This window comes from Pempheris klunzingeri, chromosome 23 (genome assembly GCF_042242105.1).
Source record: "Pempheris klunzingeri isolate RE-2024b chromosome 23, fPemKlu1.hap1, whole genome shotgun sequence".
Taxonomy (NCBI): Eukaryota; Metazoa; Chordata; class Actinopteri; order Acropomatiformes; family Pempheridae; genus Pempheris; species Pempheris klunzingeri.
This window is the reverse complement of record NC_092034.1, coordinates 8,182,048-8,203,058: the sequence shown is the minus strand read 5'-3', so window position 1 is coordinate 8,203,058 and position 21,011 is coordinate 8,182,048. Positions and strand designations below refer to the sequence as shown.

The 21,011-nt window shown below is 43.2% G+C and overlaps 1 protein-coding gene across 1 annotated transcript; it reads right to left on the bottom strand.

Annotated features, from left to right (window-relative positions):
* Positions 1-93: 93 nt before the first annotated feature.
* hdlbpb (high density lipoprotein binding protein b) lies at positions 94-18,954 on the bottom strand. The gene is made up of 28 exons (XM_070854552.1): positions 18,870-18,954; positions 17,135-17,214; positions 15,799-15,900; positions 15,379-15,530; positions 14,821-15,036; positions 13,417-13,623; positions 12,912-13,127; positions 10,993-11,199; positions 10,168-10,275; positions 9,676-9,780; positions 9,040-9,118; positions 7,739-7,878; positions 7,504-7,608; positions 7,274-7,387; positions 7,100-7,186; positions 6,864-6,995; positions 6,329-6,547; positions 5,948-6,169; positions 5,475-5,693; positions 4,867-5,008; positions 4,467-4,594; positions 4,276-4,380; positions 4,027-4,161; positions 3,795-3,938; positions 3,410-3,589; positions 3,127-3,243; positions 2,628-2,786; positions 94-2,459 (listed from the first exon to the last, which is right to left on the bottom strand). The coding sequence occupies exons 3-28, from the start codon at positions 15,872-15,874 to the stop codon at positions 2,367-2,369; spliced, it is 3,807 nt and encodes a 1,268-aa protein (XP_070710653.1). The 5' UTR covers positions 15,875-15,900; positions 17,135-17,214; positions 18,870-18,954; the 3' UTR covers positions 94-2,366.
* Between the last annotated feature and the right edge of the window lie 2,057 nt (positions 18,955-21,011).

Here is a 21,011-nt window from a genome sequence, read left to right as displayed (position 1 = left end):
AAATAATGCCACGAAGAAAAGACAAAATCTACGGGTGCTTTTGGTTCCTTTTTTTTTTTTCAAATTTTATTTAGAGTAGGAAAAAAAGTCCGGTCACTGACATGTTATTGCAGTGTTGCATACTTACTCAATCACATCTTTTCCAAAATGCTGTAGACTAATTACTCATTAAGGCCAATAGTGGGTTTTTTTCATAGCTTTTTACAGAAATAGTGGCTGCTCCAGGGGCAGCTGTCCTGCCATGTAAGAACAGACACACATGACGTAATTTTAAAAATGCAACAACTAAAAATAGACAAATTACTAGTTTGCTGTCCCACAAACAAATAGAATGATGCCATAATTGTAGCAAAGTACAGTAAAATATCACTGACAGACGGTGATCTGCTGTATGATCCTGTTGGGTTGCATAGTCGGGTTTTTTTTTGTTTTTTTTACTAATCTGTCGTCAGCTTTTAAAGAGTCATTTCTGCACCAGCTTTGACTTTTTAAGTTGGACCCTGAGTTTTCTTTTGTTCTAATGTCGAGCTGGTCCCGAGCTCTTCCTGGCCCTGTCGAATAGTGACGTTTTAAGAAAAACGCTCCTTCGCTTTCTTTCTGAGATTAAAAATATTATTAATATTAATCTCACGCCTGTGCAATTAGTAAGGGTGGGAGTGTTTTCCAGTCTTTATGCTAAAATAAGTTCATTACCTCTTGGCTCCAGCTCCGAACTAATCGCACAGACTCCGAGTGATAAAAATCCTTTCAATCTATTTCCCAAACTGTTAAACAATTCATTTGAAGACTCCAGGCACGAGGAAGCTTTGATTAAACTGCCCAATTAAACTGACCGATCAACGGGCCAATTTGTACAGTTTAGCAACAGGACACTTGTCGCTTTAAGTCTCAGAAATGGAAAAAGGAATAAGGGGCCAACAAAAAGGTTTTTGCTACAAAATACCACTGAATACATGTGATGCACTTATATTGAGAGAAAACCAAAGTGCAGCTGTTGATACTGAGACCGTTTTGTGGGAGGGGAGGTCAGATTTTAAGCAGCGTTTTGTGCATGTTGACAGAACAAAAAAAAGAAAAATCTAGTGTCAATGACGAGCTGAGAGGGTAAAAACCTCTAGAACGGCTCTGGGAAGAGAGACAAATGGACAAAGACGATGTACAAGTTTGGTTCAGCTTCATTCAAATATACATCTTAACTTCCACACGCGCACACATACGTACAGTCTTCCAAATATGCAGAAACCAGCAACAACGAAAAAAATCCCACACAGTTTTAAAAAAATAGCGAAAAGTTCTTTGTACACTTACACATAACAACTGTTGACATGTGCCCGAACCCTGTCGTACAGCATTCACTCCCAAACAGAAGGTTGTAAGCATCAAGCTACAGTGGGTGCTTTTATAAAAACGCATGGTCACAGTAGTTCAAATAAAATGGCTCCTTTTTGAATAAATAAACAGTTGTGACAAAACGACCGTCACTACAAACTCCCATGTCTTCTGATTCATCATTATTTAAAAAGAAAACCTCCAAAAAGTCGACTACAGCAGCTGTTTTTGTTCCCAGCTCAGACGTAAAGAAAAAAAGGGAGGGGGGGGGTCTACAAACACTTGTGGGTGGAAAAAAACCTCTCCCGAACACACACACACACACACACACACTCAAACACACACCCCTCATTGCCTCACCTGCTGCACCACATTAGTGACTGGGAAGGTGAGCCAACAAGAAAAAAAAAAAAAACTCTTTTAAAATCCACAAGAAAAGAGATGTAAAAAGATGTTTACAAACTCTTCCAAGATTCAGCTATCGTGACTTGGACACACAACCGCCGCCTGCCTGAAAGCACCTTGGCTCTCCGACCCCACTTCTCTGATTCAGCGGACTCTGAGGAGTTCAAACATTTCTAACGTACTGCAGTGAGGTGATCGTTTGATTTTTGAGGAGCAGAGTTTGGCAGTCAGAGGTGGAAAAAGAAGTGGGACGCGTTTCGAAATATTTCAGCGAGACCGGCAGAGGTGGTGCAACCGAGAGGCAGAGCGGGACAGCAAAACTATGACGAGAGCACTCAACGATCTTTTTTTTTTTTTTCCTCCCCCTCTCGGGGGGAAGGAGGAGGTGGAGGTACTAAGAGGAGGGACAGCTGAGAACAAAAAGAAGGAATAGTTCTCCCAGGATTCATTGTGGCTGGTTGTGGGAGGACAGTACAAGGGGCTTACACAGAAAGAGAGACAAAGGGAGGTCACTAAAGAGAAAGAGGAGGGAGGAGGAAGGCGAGCAGCAATTTGATTAGAGATTTGTTTCATCTCTCGTCTACTTTGCAGAAGTTTTTTTTTTTTTGTTGTTTTCTTCAAGATGAGCAGCTTCAGAACTTCTTGGGGCCCCAGGCGGACGCTTGCTTCGGGGCCACGCCGGTGCCAAACGTGGGGAAATCCTCAGCGCTGCTCATGTCAGGAGCCTGAAACGAGGAGAAAGAAAACGCTTGATCCAAGGCAAGACACCGAATGTACAAAACATGAGGCGCATCTCTCTGAAAGCTGCAGCCGTTTCTCTGCAGTCTGCACTTATAACTCATCTACAACTCCTCTTTTCAACTCATTCAGATGTAGTAAAAGGGATAAATAACCTTGTTCCCTGCTGCGTTCCAGGGGGCGTCCCGCACCACAAAGCCCTTAGCCGGACCCCCGCTGCTATCATCCACTCCTCCTGCTCCCCCTCCTCCTCCGTAGCGAGACGGAGGCTTCATGTACGCCGCCATGGTCTCCGTCTCCGTCACACTGAGCATCTGAGAGGGGCGGAGAAAGGAGGGAGGGGAGAAGAAAACGGCTCTTCACACAACCCAAAGAACTTTTTATTTTGCTTTGTTCTGGTGTTTGTGTGTATTCATCTTTAAAGTGTTCAGATTCTTTTTGCTTTGTATAAATGTTTTTGACCACACACTAAACACTGAGCAAGTTTGAACGATATCATCATAAGAGCCGACAGTGTGCAGAACCTCAAACTTAATGTGCATTCAAGTCAGGTTTCACCCATTCAGCTACTGAAGCTCATCCATTGTAGTGGCAGAAGAAAACCACTGAATTTTAAATCACAACACTGACTGATCGAAGTCTCTGTGAACTCACATATTCCTCCTCCAGGTTGAGCAGGTGGTCGATGGCGTTGTCAACCGTCTCAGGAAGGCCCGTAACCGTTACTTTGTCAGGCTCGTCGGACCCTGGCTGAGGGAACCGGATATCCACCTGAGCACATGAACGACAGGTTAAAAATAGAGTGGAAAATAACAGGTGAAAGATAGAATATTACAAAAGAGAAGCAGAGCTGTTCTCCTCTCTGACGGTAGAAATGAAACCATGAACCAGTGTGAAAGAACACACGGAGCATGAAATCCACCGGCCGACATCTAACCTTGAACTCCTCCATCAGCTTGCGGATGGCTTTGCCGCGGGCTCCGATGATGCGAGCGTGGGTCCTCGGATCCAGGTGGACGTCTTGGCTCACCATCTCCTGCAGCTCGGCCACCAGCTGCTGGATGGCCTGACGCGCCTCCTCCACGTTACGCTCGTACCCCGAGATCACGATCAGATCCTGAGATGGGAGAGCCCACAAAAAGAACAGGGACGTATATGTGTTAACTATTATGGAGGACTGTGTGTTTTGGGAGCTAAAGATGAGGCTAGATACAGAAAAGAAAATACAATCAAAATAGAAAATACAGATTTTAAGTAAAAAGTCTTAAAGGCAACATGATCCAAATATGTACTTTTTAAAAAAAAAACAACAACACACACACCTGCTGCTCGTCTCCTTTGTCGGGGAACTGGATGCTGACGTCATGGTCTTTCCTGATCTGAGAGATGACCGCTCCCTTGCGCCCGATGATCTTGGGATGAAACTTTGGATCTACAGACACGGTTACCTTGAAGCTGCGCAGGGCCTGAGGAGGAGACGGGGCAGCAGAGAGCTCAGACACTCCAATATCTTTATATGTGGCCATTAGCAGTAATGATGAGATAACTGTGTACCCTGTCCTCCTGCTCGGCCTGCAGCTCTTTGACCCTCTCCAGCAGACCCAGTTTGGCTCTCTCCACGTTGGCTGCCAGGCCCGTCACCTTGATCACATCCAGCTGCTTCTCTGGCTGCGGCACCCAGATGTTCACCTACAAAACCACACACGGACAAACAATCAATCTCAGATCACTTACAGACCTTTTGGGCTGCAGTATGAAGGGTCTCTCTTGGCCAGTAGATGGCACCAGAGAGTGTGAGCTAACCTCGTACTCCTCCATCATCTTCCTGATGCCGCTGCCCTTCTGGCCGATGATGTAGCGATGCAGCTCGTAAGACACTTCCACGTCCTCCGTTATGGGCACCAACGCCTGAAAGAGGGAGCGAGGTTGAACAATGACGAGGAACTAAGGAAGAGACAGTGTGTGTGTGTGTGTGTGTGAGAAATGGTGCCTACCAGCAGGGCGGCTTTAGCCACTTCGCACTTCTCTGCACGCCCAGCGATGGTGATGATGTCGCACTTGCGGGGGATGAACTCCACCTCTGGGCTGACCTCACCGTTCTCCTGTGGTGGAGCCTCCTGACCTGTAATGTTACCACAGATAATGGGACTGAATGGCTGGTTTGGTTTGCCTGCTTCCCATGTAAAAATGTTTTACTGGCTGTGACATTGTATTAAAATATTATGAGATTTTATAATAAGATTCTAATCTAAATTCATTAATATATCAGTAAAAAAAAAGTGACACCAGATATCAAAATAATCAGAAATAAAACTTGTATTTTGTCCAACAAATTAAGAACAGTGTTCATGTGACAGCTGCAGATACACTTCTCCTGTGTGTTGTGTTTTTGACCTGCGGCGCTGTCGTCTCTCTCAGGGAACTTGATTTGGACCTCGTGTTCCCTGGTGATGTGCTGAATGCGGCAACCTTTAGGTCCCATGATGGCACGGTGGTAGCGCTGAGGGATGGCCACCTCCACACTCACCTGGGACTCCTGCTCGGCAGGGAGACAGAGGAGACAGCTGGGTAACAACCGCACAGACAGCAAACACACATCGCGAGTACAGGAGGATTATTTCAACTGCCTCTGGATGTAAAATCATTGTGCACGATGCGACATGTTCTTGTGCTCTCACGCCGCAGTCGGGGCACAAGGTCAGCTGGTTACCATGGCAGCTAAAAAAAAAGGATGTTTCTGGATGTAGAGTCCTTGGAGACAACACTAAATGTCCTTTTCCCTGCTTGATCCTGCCTACTTTTTCAAACGCAGCTGCTACTGGCAGCATTTCAGCAACATTCAAAAATAATTAGACTTAACTGCTTTGACCTGAACACTTGCATTGATCCGTGCTCGTGTGTCTTGCCAGAGGTCTTTTCTCTTTAAAAAATATTTTCTTGGGTAAAATTGATGAAAAACACATTTTTTACTTCGGTTTCTTAGCTTGTCAAAGGTGTCTTACCAGGTCCTCGATGATCTCCTGGATGCGTTTCTTGGCGGCCTCCACACAGTCCTTGGCTCCCTTCAGAGTGACCCGCTGGCTGTTGGCTCCAGTGCGTGGGAAGCTCACGGCTACTCCGCCGTACTCCTCCGCCAGCTCCCGCAGCACCTGACCTCTCCGACATACGAAGTGGCGGTGATGGCGAACGTCTACAACCATGCTGTCCTCCACTACGTCGTCCTGGAGGGGGACACGTCAGCGACGCAGTAAGTGTAAGTAAAGGAGAGAAAGAGGATTTAATAATAATGTCCTGCTGTATTTCTGATATTTTCCAAGTATCCCTGTATCACTTTGCTTTTGCTTAATTACCATGCAAAACATAAATAAAGAAAACCTTAATAGATCTAGGCAGATAAAAAAAAAACACATTCAAAATTCATTATAAAAGATAAGAATGATAATTAATTTCACCATCAGATAAATGTAGTAATTACCAGGTTTTTCACCAGACTTTCCAGCTCCTTCTGGGCCTGCCGAACGGCTTCTTCCTTCCCTACGATGGTGATCAGTTCCTGCTCTGTGTCATCCAGTGACGGGAAGATGATTCGGGCTCCCGTTCTGTCCCGCACACGACGAATATTGGCCCCGCCGCGGCCGATCAGGAATTTATGGTACTCTGGTTTGGCCTGAAGCTCAGCTGTGAAGTTGTTGACTTGCTAAAAAAAGGAAAGAAGGAAGGAAGGCCGTACAGAGGACAGGAAAGGGATGTTAGTGTTTGCCCTGTCCTTCATCTTGTGGGTAGCAGCACTTCACTTCTGAGTCGTTTTAAGTCGCCTCTTCTGTTCATTCATTTTTCTCTCCCCACTCCCACCCACCTTCTCCTCGGCTAGCTGCAGCAGCTGTTTCTTGGCTTTCTCCACCTCACCAGCCGGCCCTCTGATGGTGACCTTGTCCGAGCCGGAGCCCTCGGAGGGGAAATGAATGTGGACGCCGCCGCAGTCCTCCATGATGGAGCGCACGAGGCAGCCCTTAGAGCCGATCAGAGAGTTGTGCAGCTTGGCCGGGATGGCGACCTCTGTCTCCTTAATGTTTGCCTGAAGGGATGAAGAGAAGCGAGGAAGGCAGGGAAATACTGTCATCCTGCTCAATTTTCAGCATTTATTTCACTTTAAACTACATCTCATGGTCTCCCTAAGCCGATATACTGTATTTTGTGGAAGCTTTCTCGTCAAAACTTATTCTAATCATGTATCCACCTCATATCAAAAATATCCTAAATGTCTCAGTATTTTCAATCACCTCCATTGTTTAATAGGTAAAAGACAACCTACAATAATTGTTTTTGGCTATTATGAAGTAAGGTAAATACAGAAAAAACACTGTGAGCTCTAACAAATGACTAAAACTCACCAGTTCTCTCTGGATGGCCAGGATTCGATCTCTCGCTGCTTCACAGTTGCTCTTCTTGCCCGTGATAACGATCATCTCCGAGTTACTGTTCTCTGTCGGCAGGTCGATCTTAGTGTTGGTCTCCTCACGGATCTGACGGCGTGAGCGACAACCGTTTATTTTGTGAATTTAACGTAATCATGTCCATAATACGGCCGACATTTATATTTCAGATCATTTCATTTTCAAAGTCTCACCTTCTTGATGTTGGCGCCGCCCTTACCAATTATGTTTTTGTGAAATTGCTTGAAGATGGGAACGGAGAGGGAGAAGCTGTTCTCAATCTAGAGATGAGAAAAAGCTGCTGTGAAATGGAGTGTAGAGAGACGGAGACTGATCGGGGGACAAAGGTGAACAACGGTGGGTCGTACCAGGTCAGCAATGATTTTCTGGAGGAACTTGGCACATTTCTCCACCTCGTTCTTCGGCCCTCTGAGCTGGACGATGTCGCTTTTCTGCGACGGGTCGGGGAAATTAATAATGACCTGGAAGCCAATGAGATGATACTCGTCAAACTGAATTAAAAGTGGATCAAAGCTAATCATTTTACGATGATGAAGAGGTGAGATAAAGCGCACTAAGGGTCGGGGAGAACGTTCACCTCGGGGAACTTGTCTCGAACTTCTTTGATCTTTTCACCCTTCTGGCCGATGATTGTCCGATGGAACTTCTGCTCCACGATCAGGTCTTTGGTGCGCTCGTTTTCCTGAAGAAAAAAAAAAAAAAAAAAAGTGTGAGCAGGACACTTTGGAGTCCGTGTTCAGAGCTTTGTTAGGTAGAGTTCGACCAACGGAGTGAACAAACGAATTAACCTAAACGTCGGCCCCCGTTCTCACCATTCTCTGGACCATCTCAATGAGCTCTCTGCGTGCCAGCTGGACTCCTTTAGGGTCCCCCTCGATTCTGACCAGGCCGCTTCGTTCAGAGTCCTGGGGGATTCGGACCAACACTTTGTACTGCTCCTTGATCCGATTGACTGAAGACAGATGGTGGGAGAGAACGGTGAAAAAATGAAATTGAATTGTCAAATATGTGTCGCAGTTTTTCACCCAAATCTTTCGAGGACCGAAACAATAACCCTCTGTGGGCTTGAAAGGTGGCTGTGAATATTATGTAGGCTCTTCTTTCATGGAGCACATTGACTGTGCTCAGCTTCTACACTGTGAGAACTAGTCACTACCCAAGTCCATTGTAACTGATTTGAATTGAGAAGTGACTGGTGATATTACAAACTTTGTACAGCTACCTTTCAAGCCCTTAAGACTTTACCACTGCAAACTCAGAATGTCTTCAGGTTTTATTGCACGGCAGATTGCCTGTCAAGGCCGACTGAAAAACATCCAGCTATTGTCAGAGTGATGAGGCTTCATCAGTCTGACTCAGAGCAGAGCACATAACATAAGTATGCCACAAAATCTGACCACAGTGCTTATTTAAATAATTACAATAGCCGTACCAATACAAGTAATACAGATATCATGTATTATATATCATGTATCATGTTATATAATACATGCATATCATGTTACTCAGATTTCCAGTTTTTCCTTCCACATTTTATGCATTTATTTCTATCAGATGCCTCAGGCTGTACTACAGCAATACTTTTGAAGGTTTTAGTGGCATCCTGGCAAACTAAGCTGCCAACTCCATCCAATCCGCTACAGGTTGTAGCTGTTGCAGTAGTGCGCTTGTCGCAAGCAGTCACAGGCGCTAAGCTACAAGCACAAACCATACAAACAGTCATTCTTCACTAGGTGTCTGTACAGGAAGTATCAAACGTAGTTATCATTTGCCTAAAGGAGTTTCAATACTATTTGGTACTCGGTTATTTCAGTCGATATTTTTTTAAAAAGTACCGATCTCTAGTTTTACTGGAACCAAGGACTTGATTCAGGTTCATTTAACAGGCTGGACACCACACTGACAGAATGTGGTATGTTTCTGCTCAAAATGTGACGCTTCTGACTAAAATCATAAAAGAAATGTGTCTAAAACCAGTGGATAAGAAGGAAGCTTAAAAGAGTAAATAAAATCGCTGGTCCCACTGGTATCTGAACTCTGAACCCCAGCAGTGTTGATGTCCCAGTTTTTTTCTGTTGAGATCCGCAGAACAAAGAAGGAGAAGTGTGCTTACTGTTGGCTCCGTTCTTTCCGATGAGGTGTCTGTGGAAACGCTGGTCTATGATGACTTCAGTGTAGTCCATCCTGACCAGCTGCACACAGAGGGGCAGGGGGAAGTTAAAGATTTGTCTTCAGTGCTGAACCCCATTCAAATCTGTATCCATTTTGTCTCTTTTTTCTGCATCTCTCGGCTGTTTAAGTGTCTTTATTCTGAGTGAATAGAGACGACCTGCCAAATCCTCCAGAGACTCTGATTCAATGACGCTCCATAAATCACATAAAAAGTAATAATCAGGAGCATTTGAGTGTGTTATGAGCCTTTTAAGAGACATATTTTACTACTACCTTTTTATCATTGCAATTAGTGACTGACGATCATCTTATTGCAATACATATCCCATGTAGGGCTTCAATTAACAATTATCTTAAGGATCAGTTTATCTGCTAATTATTTGCTTGATTAACTGACTCATGATTTGGTCTTTAAAATGTCAGAAAAATTGTTTTGTCTGACCAACAGTTCAAAACACAAAGATATTAAGTTTACAATAATATAAACCAGCTGGAGCCATCTGGTGTTCAAATATGTTTACAAGGCCCAAATTGTGTGTGTGTGTGTGTGTGTGAGAGGAAGAGGAAGAGTACTCACCAGGTCCTTGATGATCTCTTGTATCTGGACCTGAGCTTGTTCCACCTCCTCTGTTGGCCCCTCCAGACTGATGCGCTCCTCACCGTCCGTAAACTCTATGTGAACCTACACACACACACACACACACAAGCACACACACACACACAAAGACCAGTCTAGGTGTGACTTCTCCAGCCGTGCCCTGTGTTGATTCCCCCTACTGTCACACTAAATAAAACACCTCCCAGTCCACGTTACAAGTATCCCCTGCCATGCTGCTGTCAGTTTTCCCTCCCTCTTCACCTCCTACATGATATGCACCGTTCTGCACCGTCTGTCTTATTGGTCCCATTTCACAAGACACAACATCCCACACACTGCCACTGCAACACATCCTTTATCCCACTCACTCAAAGTATTCTGTCGTTTTGTGGGAAGAAGAAGAAGAATGTATGTTGAACCTCCGGTTTCTAACCCTCTCCTCACCCTCCTCCCCTCTCCCTCTCCTCTTACCCGTGGTAGCTGCTGTGTGATCCGCCCGATGTTCTGTCCTTTCTTGCCGATGATGAAGCGGTGCAGCCAGGCCGGAGCGGTCACCTCCACCACCATCACACTCTTCGCCTGCACGGGGACAAAAGGTTGCGAGTTGAAATCCAATTTACATTCACAACCTCACTGAAATCTCAAACGGTTCCAGACTGATTCACCCACAATGACTGCTTGACTGGAAACTAAAGCTGCACTAAAACATATTTTTATACCAACACTGGATCAAATGGCTGCAATGTGAGAGCGGTCGCTCATAGTGACATAATTATGCCCAGACTCCCTTCAGCTCTACAGAGCTTTATGGCATCATTCACCTCTCATAAACCCACTACACTCCAACTGTTCGCAGTCAGACATAGTTAGAGACTAGCTGGTTAACTAAGTGAAGCATTTAGCAGCTGAGGATTCAGATGTTTTCCTCCGGGGGTGGTGAAGACCAAAACAGAGCCAACTTACATTCATCAGGTCGCCAGAAAAGTGGCAAGCAAACACTAACGTTGAGCTGCGTCTGCTTGGTATGTAAATAGAGAACTGCCGGCTAATGTGTCTGCCAAACCAACTTCATGACTAATAATATGCCAGTGTCGTTGTTTCAGCCTTTTCTGCTGCTTTGAAGAGAATCTTGCAGAACATTGCTACTAAGATTGAGACATTATTTATACATTTAATCATGGACATTTTCTTTGTTTATGCTTCCATTCCTCTTCCACACACTTGTGTATCTTACTTTTTTCCCCTCATTTTTCTTATTCCTCATGGAGAATCAGACGCCTCCCCTGTCCCTCTCACCTTTGCATACACCTGCGTGAGCGCCGGTCCAAGCTTGTCCGGCTCCCCTCTGAGGATGATGGTCTCTGAGCCGGAGTCCAGAGGAGGCATCTCCACAGACACTCCCGTGGCCTCCAGGATCTCCTGCAGGGTGTTGCCCTTTGGACCGATGATGTACTTGTGCTGGGACTTCTTCACCTCCACGGAGATGGTGGTGGTCTTCCTCTTCTGCAGGGGAGACGGGGGAGAAGATTAGCAGTGATGAGTGAGACAGGCGCGGGAAGACGACGGCAGTGAGAGGAAGGACAGCGGGAGGAAGCTGGGAAATTGAGGAGCGCATTGAGGGATGGATGGGAACACAACAGGTGACAAAGAGGACTGGTAACAGGAAGCACAGAGCGGATAAAAGTTGGCATGAATGAGGGGAAACAGAGGACTGAGCAACAGTGAGTCAAGAGGTGAGCAGAGAAAAATGTATTTGTTTTTGCCTCTGGTACATACTCAGTAAATGACATTAGCATTCCCATCCTGTTGTTCTCTGGTGAAATCCAATTTTCTCTCCACATTATCTCTGGCTTGCCTATCACCAGCATCTCATCTGGCGCACACATACAAACACACGCTTCCTCTCCATGTTCCACCCATCCATCTTTTGAAGTTTTCTTTTAAGCTTTTGTTGAGAATGAGCATTTGTGTGGGGTAGAAAATAAATAGCCGAAAGCCTTGTTCCAAAGATCACACAGTTTTATGAATACAACTGTGTCAAAGACTTTCTTTTTTTTTTTTTTTTTTACTGCAGATGAGGTTTAAGATCCAGCAAACAGGCGTCTAACATGAGACTGCGGTGAAAATAGAAGCACAAAGTTAAAATCTTCACTAAATCCCACGTGCTCGCTTGCAGCAAGTCATTCTGGGTAACAGTAACACCATTGTAACACAATATCTGTACTGTACAAGCACATTTTTATAAACTACATAAGCACCTTTTATTGTTTTTATTGTTTTGTATCTGATATAATTTTTAGGATGTTATGCTGCCTTATACTATTTACATTTATATGATACATATAACTAACGACATCTTTATGGCATTTATACCTTTCACTGCTGTCATACCTCATATTCTATAAATATACTTATTTCTCTATATAAAGAATATCTATATATGTTTATTTATCTCCCTTTCTTTCTTATAATACATCTTTCTGAAACTGAACTCCCAGCCAAAGAATCCCACACACATGTACTGGTATCTTCTGGTATCATCTTGAATGTCTAAAAATATCATCAAAATACCAACGCAAGTCAGCACAGACTAAAAAAGCTGGCATGAACGACTAGACTGTCTACAAAATGTCTGACTGAACCCGGAACGACAGCAGGTGGGAATCTAAACAACCGAGGGAGACTTGTCTCATGTGGTTGACTCACTTTCATTAACTGTCTGTGATCCAATTTTCATGTTTTCTTTTGTTTCTTACAGTGATTACATTGATGTTTCCTTGTTGTTTTTAAATCAGAATGCTTTGTGCGATAGAATAAAGAAATAGCAGTTGCGATACCAAAAACAAATATTTGGTCCAAAAAAAAAAAAAGAATTTGAAAAGTAACTTCGTTCTTTTTGGCATCTTTAGACAGTTGACAAAGAGACAAAGCCAGCAACAAATGAAGATGAGATGAAGGCCATGAAACAGGTTCCTGGTCAGAATCGATGTTGCAGTCATATCAGTCATATTATGAGTGTCTTCACCATTTGTCCGCCAGGACACTCAAAAAGCTTTCAATTAGATTGCTGCTTTGTACCCGTAGAGATGAGAAGCTGTTACTGAAGCTGTTGTTAAGCCACTCATTCCATTACAAATGATCAATACAGAACTAACTAACCTACTCTGGGTTAGAATGGGGTTTTATGAGCTCTGTGATCACCAGAACAAACGCACCTTGTCGTCGTAGATGGCTCGGATACGGCTGAGCGCCAGGGCGACGGCCTCCTTCTCCCCGGTGATGACGATCTCGTCCTTGGGCAGGCTGGGTGGCGGGATGCTGATGCGAGCGCCCGTCTCCTGGCTCAGCTCCTGCACCAGCCGGTTGTGGGCGCCGGCGATGAAGGGGTGGAAGGCCTTCTCCAGGGACAGCCGCTCCACTGCTCGCTTGTCCTGGTGAGTGGGTGAGGACGAGGAGGACGAGGAGGCAGGGGGAGTACATCAAACAAAAGACCATGTAAATAGTGTTTTTTCTAAGCTACTGAAGAAGACTGCCATGATTAGAGAGGCAATAAAGTACAGTATCAAAAAGAAATGTACTATTCAATCCATGAGGTTAACAAGCATCTACAGACAGTTTTAGTAAAGGCCGAGTCTCAGCCATACTTGATAAATGTATCATTAGTATTTAATTCCTCACTGGTCAAATTAACTCTACTTCTGTTTTCTGGTCGACACTGACCTGTTCAGCAGAGATCAGAAGTATTTCGTGGCGAGCCTTCTCGATGCCCTCCTTGGTGCCGGTGATGCGGATGTTGGCGCTGGGGTCGTCGGGACGTGGAATAGCAATCTTTGTAGCGGTCTTCAGCTCCAGCTCCTGCAGCTTCTCGCCGTTCTTACCAATCACAAAGCGATGGTGCTCTTTGGGGATGGCGACCGTAGCGGAGGCCTGGGGAGAGAGCAGGAGAAAGTTTTGGGGAGAAAGTGAGTTAGAATGGAGTTATAATGGAAAATGGCAGTAAATCACTGGATGCACAGTATTTTGACTGAGCTGATTTCATTAGCGTTGTTTAGATGTCTACTAGGAGGTAAAGCTCAGACCTATCCATGAAAATCTGTTGGCTGTTGAAGGTGTGGCTTCTCCACATTTGAATGATATTAGAGGCAGGAATATTAGTTGTCTAGTCTTCCAAGGATTTGAATAGGTATTTGAATGAAACTCAACCGTAACAAAAACATATGTGAGTTTTCAGTAGATAAACAAAAACAAAAGCATTCAGCCTTGCAAAGAGGACAGAGTGCTTTTTCTGCACTGTTGTATCAATAACTGCAGCTCAGCGAAACAGGTGGACCTCAGTGCACCAACTGAAGTGGAAATCAGCATCTTTGCTACTGAAGCCTGAAAAGGTCGCCCTTAAAGAGCTGATGGTCATTTTTCAGCTTAACTTTTTGTCCTAAACCAGCCTGCCTGCACAGATAGGATTTTTCAAGCTGTATTATCTTCTAAAATAAACCACCGTGAGATCGGTTTGTGAGGTCGTAAAAACAGCAAATACCAATAAAAGTAACAGACTGTTCCATTAAAACCACTTTGTCCCCATTCATCAATTTAAATGGTGACGTGCGGCTTCCTCAAAGAACCATCTGTTGCCCAGTGGTATTTTTCTTTACATGTCAGTCCCTTGAAAACAGACTTGGTGAGGCTCCAAAATCAGGAATGTCTAATCTCTAAAAATGCATATTATTCAACACAAGCACACGTAATGGCGATTGTCTGTTGACTGACTACAACTGTGCAACATCGCCTACAAATTAAATCTCAACGTCATGCAAACGTCATCAACTTATATCCACTTTATTCTGCATCTTTGGAAAATCATCTTACACTACTTACTACTTTTTAACAGTTACTGCATTATCTTATTTTGACTTTTTGTGATGTTAACTCATCACCCTCGTCGGGTCTTTGTTCTATAATTTGTTTCTTTCAGTGTAAATACAGGTTACTTTTTGTTTTTGAAATATTATAAGAAGAAATTATGTATTTTTTTCTGCTTAACCTGTATTTAATGGAAAACAACATGTTTAGATAACATGCACTCAGCATCCCAGTTCCATTTTCAAATTATGAGCACAAACAATTTACCTGTGTCTGCAGACGAGCTACGATTTCCTTGCGAGCCTTCATGACAGAGTCCAGTTTGCCGGTGACCATGATGGACAGACCCTGGTCTTTGGCCAGCGACAGCTCAATGTGGGCCCCCGTCCGCTGCATGATGTCCAAGCACACTTTGGCCTCCTCGCCCTCGCCGAACTGGCTGTTGTCCTTGTAGCGACGCTCCTCGAGGGGCACGTGGAACACCTACACACACAGACGGGTGGGTCAGAGAGCGTGTCCCATTCGCTTACTTCCCCATAACAGGTGTGTCTTATTGATTAGCTCTACTGCTCCTAATGTGGCCTGTGGCGAAATTTATCCACAGTCAGAAAAAATAATCTAAAGAGCGTACATCAGCTGCTACATCATACATCATATACATCAGCTGTACATCAGCTGCTTTACTTTCATAATTTTCTATAGTATTACTGCATTTAATTAATTTGAATGTATGATAGTTCAAACCATTAGAAACTGTTTACAATGCGAACGTCAATGTGTGTTCATTCACTCATAACATATGTATGTGGACAGTGGCTGCCTGACCTGGGTGATGACAGAGGCTTTAATGGGCCTGATCTTGCTCCCCCACGCTGAAGCCGGTTCCCCGGCCTTCTCCCCTGGTGCCCCCTTCTCCGGCAGCGGAGGGAAGGCCTCCAGGTAGGTGGGGATGTAGGCTTCATCCTCCGGGACACAGCCTGGCCCGCAGAGACAAAAGATAAATAAAGTACAGAAGAAAGTAGGGGTGCAGAAAGAAAACCTTAAACGTGCATGTGTGGATGAATGAGGATTATCAAAATTAAGGAGAGATACTATTGGATCGTCCTAAGACGAGAAATACTGTAGCTAAAATACCTGCCTCAGAAAAAGGAACATGCAAAAACTATCATGTACAGAGTAAGAAAACAGAGAACGCACAGCAAAGTAACAGAAAACAGGTAAGTAGATCAGGGGGGTGAACAGTACCTGTAATCTCCTGGTCCTTGAGGCCACTGCGATGCTCCGCAAAGCTCTCCGGGGTCAACACTGCCACTGAGCTCATAGTTAAAGACTTATTCCGCTATTCCACTGAGAAAGAGAGGTGCAAAAAAAATAGTAAGAATAAACCAAACCCTATAATCTCTGAGGAGGAAATTAGTTGGTGTATCTGCATGAAATGTCATATAAATCCAGGAATAACTGGATGATCCAACAGCAGAAAGCTAGCAGAAATACAGAGGCCTGTTTCAACCTGTTTCTCTTACATTGTTCAGCTCCCCTCCCTTGATTGCACTATTGTATATTCTCGAGGATTGCCTTCAAGCCCCTTAAGATTAAGGCTGCCTCTATGGCATTGCTACAGTGCACCGCTGCTCCATGTTACACCTGTGATGCTCCAATTAACACTACACAAACCTCAGACAAACACACAGTGACACAAAGCCTCGGGGACCTGGTTATCACAAGTCATGCACCCAGAGCCGTCTTGGGCTAAAAACAACTGCCGCACACATTCCGTGTGATGCAGAATCACAGGATCTAGTCAACAGGGGGTCTTTCCTGAGCATTTTTAAAAAGCAAAATCCAAAGACAGCAAAACCTACAAATCCCTGAACTGCTCTTCTGACTGTGCATGTTTTGCCAACACAGAGACGGTATTGTGATTTAGGGAGGAAATTGCATTTTTATGGCCACTAACTGCTGGTGTGGCAATAAAATTAAAATCACTGGAGGACTAAAAAGCACACATTTACGAGAAGTTCATGAATTTCATTCACCAATTAACAGTTGATGGAGGAAATCAGGTTTTTTTCCCCCTTCCCTTCCATTTTGCTTTTATTTCTACCTTCAAGATAAAAAAAGACAAAATAGTAGCTGAGCTGTCTAATATTGCTGGAATTACTCAGTTTGGTTTAATAGTTTTTGCTTTAATGTTTCTGACAGCCATCGTGTTTTTCTCACTATCAAACAGGCATGCAAATACATCTCACTGCCGTGTGACGCTTCTGGCTGAGCACAACAGTGACTTTGTGTTATTATCTAATATCTGTGAAATGTTCCAGTACGTTCCAGTACGTAGTTTCTCCTGAACCGTTACCATGTGTTCCCAGTGTGCATTCAGACCATAGCCATCATGTGAAATCTGCTCCTGCTGGTTAAGACACTGCCTAAAAAAGCCATGAAAATGTAACTACACTCTAAAAGATGGAAGTCTTGTGGGAAATATACAAGGATACGGTAACACTAAGTTAAAGCTTTAGAGATCCAATCAAGCAGAAGTAGCTTAGTCAGACTGTATTGCACAAAGTGAGCCCAGGCTTACCTGCAAAAGGTCAATTGCCAGAGAGTCCGTCCAGTTCGCGGCTACCATAGGCGCTTCAGCGTGAGTGTGTGTTTCAGCTCCTGGATGCACAGCAGAAGAAGAAGAAAAACACGACTTAAAGTGAACACTGTAAATCAAAAAGCTCCACAGCACGGAGGCTGGCTTAATACTGTATACACCCACACTGTGACTGCACTGCACCTTACACTGTCTGGATCTGATTCACTCTCCTCTTTCTATTCCCCTCCCCTCTAAGCATCTCTCTACCCACCGTCCCTCCTTTGTAGCCTTATAGATGAAAATGGCCCTGGAAATTCAAGAGCGTATGTAACCACAGCGGGTCTGTGCTGTACCTGCTAAACAAGTTTCTCTGTTCAGCTCCTGCTGTCATATACTGGGTTCACATGGGGAAATAACTTAACCCCACAGCAGCCGGTGGGTCAGACATAACAAACCCACACTGTGCAGCCAAAGATTGTTCAACTTGTGTTTTAAATTCTAGTGGGGACCCAAAAGTTACCAAATATACCCTACTAAAGTTTTGGAAAATGTGTATAAAAGAATGCACAAAGCATTTAATGGTACAGCCAATATATGAGGTCTTGGATTTTAATATTCCACTGGGTTAAAATATCCCACAGCTTCATTGAAGAGCTGGAACAAGCCGACAGAGAATATAGATGATGCTGTCAAACAGTATGGAAGCTGATCTTAACAAAGGTGAAGCTATTTTAAGTCATCAGGATGATAACTCAACTACTATACACATATTTTTTTTATTTAAAGCCACTTTAGACCTCTAATTCACTACATTTCAGGACAAATAACCTTTAATATTCTACTTTTTACTACAACTACATCTACTTCCATAAATAAGCATAACAAAAAAACATTATGCACTTCTAAATGCATACAGATTAAACTACTCTGCAGCAGGTACAAAGCTACTTACACATGAATGCAGCAGTACTCATTAATGCAATAACTAATGTAATTTATGTGTAATGTTTTATGCATGACATTTAATTGTATTAATATTATATTGAGGTATTTACACTTCTATTCAAGTAATTGCCCTCAACAGTTCCACCATTTGTTAAGAGGTTAAGCATGTCTCGCATTGTGGATCATCGCCTGCTGACACAATGTTAGTTTACTAATGATTAATGATGCACATTTAAAAACTAGAGAGAAACAAAAAGAGCACTCGGTGCATTGCAACACATTTGATGCAAACCTAGCAGCGGCTGGGACAATGAATACCGCTGTGTTCCCAGTCTCTCTACGGATAAAGAAGAAACACAGACGGTGAAATTAATCCATCCGTGCACCGTGCTAGCTAACGACTCCGCTAATCGCATCTAACGTCTTTACTGCTAGCTTGAGGATGCACTGCATGGCTGGTCCCGTTAGCTCGGAGGCTAACGTTAACGAACAAATGCTAACAGCCCAAAATGTTAGTTTAGCCGGACTCGCTGTGCAAACACACGTCGCCGTGTTCCGACCTCAGCCGGAGATGATTATGCGCAAGGACTTTCTGATAATCGGCTAAAAAAAAAATCAAGGCAGGCGCTCAGATAACCAGCTCCAGCCGCTAGCTCCCGGGGCGCTAACCTTGCTAACCCTGGCTGCTCCTCGTTATAGCCGAGCCGGCTCCCCCGCTACCACACCGACACCCCGGCTTCACCCACGGAGGTCACATTTAGATAAAAATAATTCTTTTTAAAAACCCTACCTTTGAGAGAGAAAATATAGCAGAGGGTGTATGTTTGACAGGTGATGGTGTAAACACAGATGTGATTGGTCTAGGAGCATTTCCTCTGCCGGCGGAGGGATACGAGCATGCACTGCGACTCACCTAGTATAAAGGAAATGCCGCAGTATCTTTGCGCAACAGGAGCATCCAAGTTAAATAGATCCCCGTGATTCTAGCCTCACTCTGCTCACACTGAAGGTATGTTCGGCTGTGAAAGACTCAGGTGTGGTGTCCTGAATTGTAATCGATAAGCGATAGAGTGTCTTCAGTTATTGACCCCCCGTACGATGTCACGTCCATCAAACTGACCGGGTCTACTTCTCATTCATAGTGTCCTGTGTGCTCCACAGGAGTCAGAGCATCACCCCTCATACATGGAGCTATTACTGAATGTATTTATTATTATGTACTAGGGGAGCAGCATTTCATCTGGAAAGCAAAAAACATGTGTATGTATATGTATATATATATATATAGTAGCTCAAATTCTGACTATCTCAGTGAAAGTCATGAGACATTAAGTTAAAATGATGAGACAGAAGGTTACAACCATAGTTGTAAGTCAAAATAATGGGAAAGAAGGTTACGTTTTGAATCGCTATATTTTGTTATCAGTTTTAGAGTCTTTTCTTTTAATACCCCAGTCTACATTATTAGATAGTAAGTCTAGAGACTGATTTATATAGTTATAATGATGAGATAATGTGTTAAGCATATGGTAGCCAGTCAAAATGAGATACAGAGTTAAATTTTGGACATTATAGTCAAGTCAAATATTAAAATAGGATACAGTAGTTAAACTTTTGAGATACAGTCAAGTCAATTTTCTTGCAACACCTCTTCAAAATTATAAGGTATGAAGTCCAAATTATTAGTTTAAAAAGTTAGAGTATAGAGTAAGAGTATGTCACTAAATGAAGATTATGACATAGATATTAGACTCCCTACCTCAAGATTTTGAGACATTAAGTGAAAATTATGAGATGATTAGTGAAAATTGTGAGATGAGAAGTCAAAGTAATGAGATAGAAGGTTAAACGTTTGGATCACGAAAGAGAAAAAAAAAGAAATAGTAAACCCAAATTCTTAGATAATGCATCAAAATTTTAAGTCAAACATTTTTTAAAGTATTTTTACACTAATTTCTTCCTCTCCTGAGCAGAGCTGAGCTTCCACTGGATGTTTTGCCAAGAGTGCAGTTTTCTCCAGTGTAATAAACAGGTCATGTCTGTTCCTAACCTCGGCACTAGGTGGAGGTAGGACACAAAGGTAAGAGGTGAGGGGAGGGACAGACACCTGTCATGGTCCTGTGTGTGATCTGTTATAGAGAGCTGGTTATGTCCTGCATCATGTGACATTCATCCACAGGCGGAGCTGAAACAGAAACTAGTTCACAGATTATTAGTGAAACACACACAGACTTTACTGTAGTTAACTAACAGTCAAAACATACTGTCACACCTGTCTGAAATATATAAATATTTAGAGGTTTATTTTAGTTTCTAGTTGGTTGAGGACCAAAGGTGTGTGAAGTTCACAATAATCAGACAGGAAGTGCTGCTACTGTGTCATTCCGGATTTCAAAATAAGAGCGCTATATTAAAATGCATAAGCAGAATCATCGAAGCAGGGTTTCTGGATAAGAACATAGGACACAAATACATTTTCACACAAGGGTAACAGGGTTAATCATGTAAGATACAGATTAATATACTAATATATCAGGGTTAAGTATAGGGCAATTGTATATTGCACAAGTTTTATATAGTTTAATGTTTTCAATTCTGAACTGTAATGATTTTAGTTCATTGTGAATCTGAGGGAAAATAAATATGAAGATATAATCCCTACATCTATTGTGTCCTAATGTGTGAATGTATGTAATGTGTGTATAATGAGTGAAATCGTACCTGTCTAGTTACCCTTGTAGCTCTGTAATAAAGTCACTTTCTTTTTTCCCCTTCAAACTTGTTCATCACTTTTCTTTTCTTCTTGCTATCAGTTATTGTTTTAGCTGCAATGACATGTTACCTTTTCAATCAATATTAAAAAGAGAGAGAAGACTGAGACATCTTGCTGGAAAGAATAAGCAAATAAATGCACATGCATGAAATCTTATAT

What these genes read in the sequence shown, in the direction of transcription:
- hdlbpb (XM_070854552.1), bottom strand. Translation starts at nt 15,874, where the DNA reads ATGAGCTCAGTGGCAGTGTTGACCCCGGAGAGCTTTGCGGAGCATCGC. An exon ending in AAGAGATCATCAAGGACCTG is followed by an intron (nt 9,119 to 9,675) that starts GTGAGTACTCTT and finishes CTCTGTGTGCAG; the next exon opens with CTGGTCAGGATGGACTACAC. An exon ending in AGATGATGGAGGAGTACGAG is followed by an intron (nt 4,162 to 4,275) that starts GTTAGCTCACAC and finishes GTGGTTTTGTAG; the next exon opens with GTGAACATCTGGGTGCCGCA.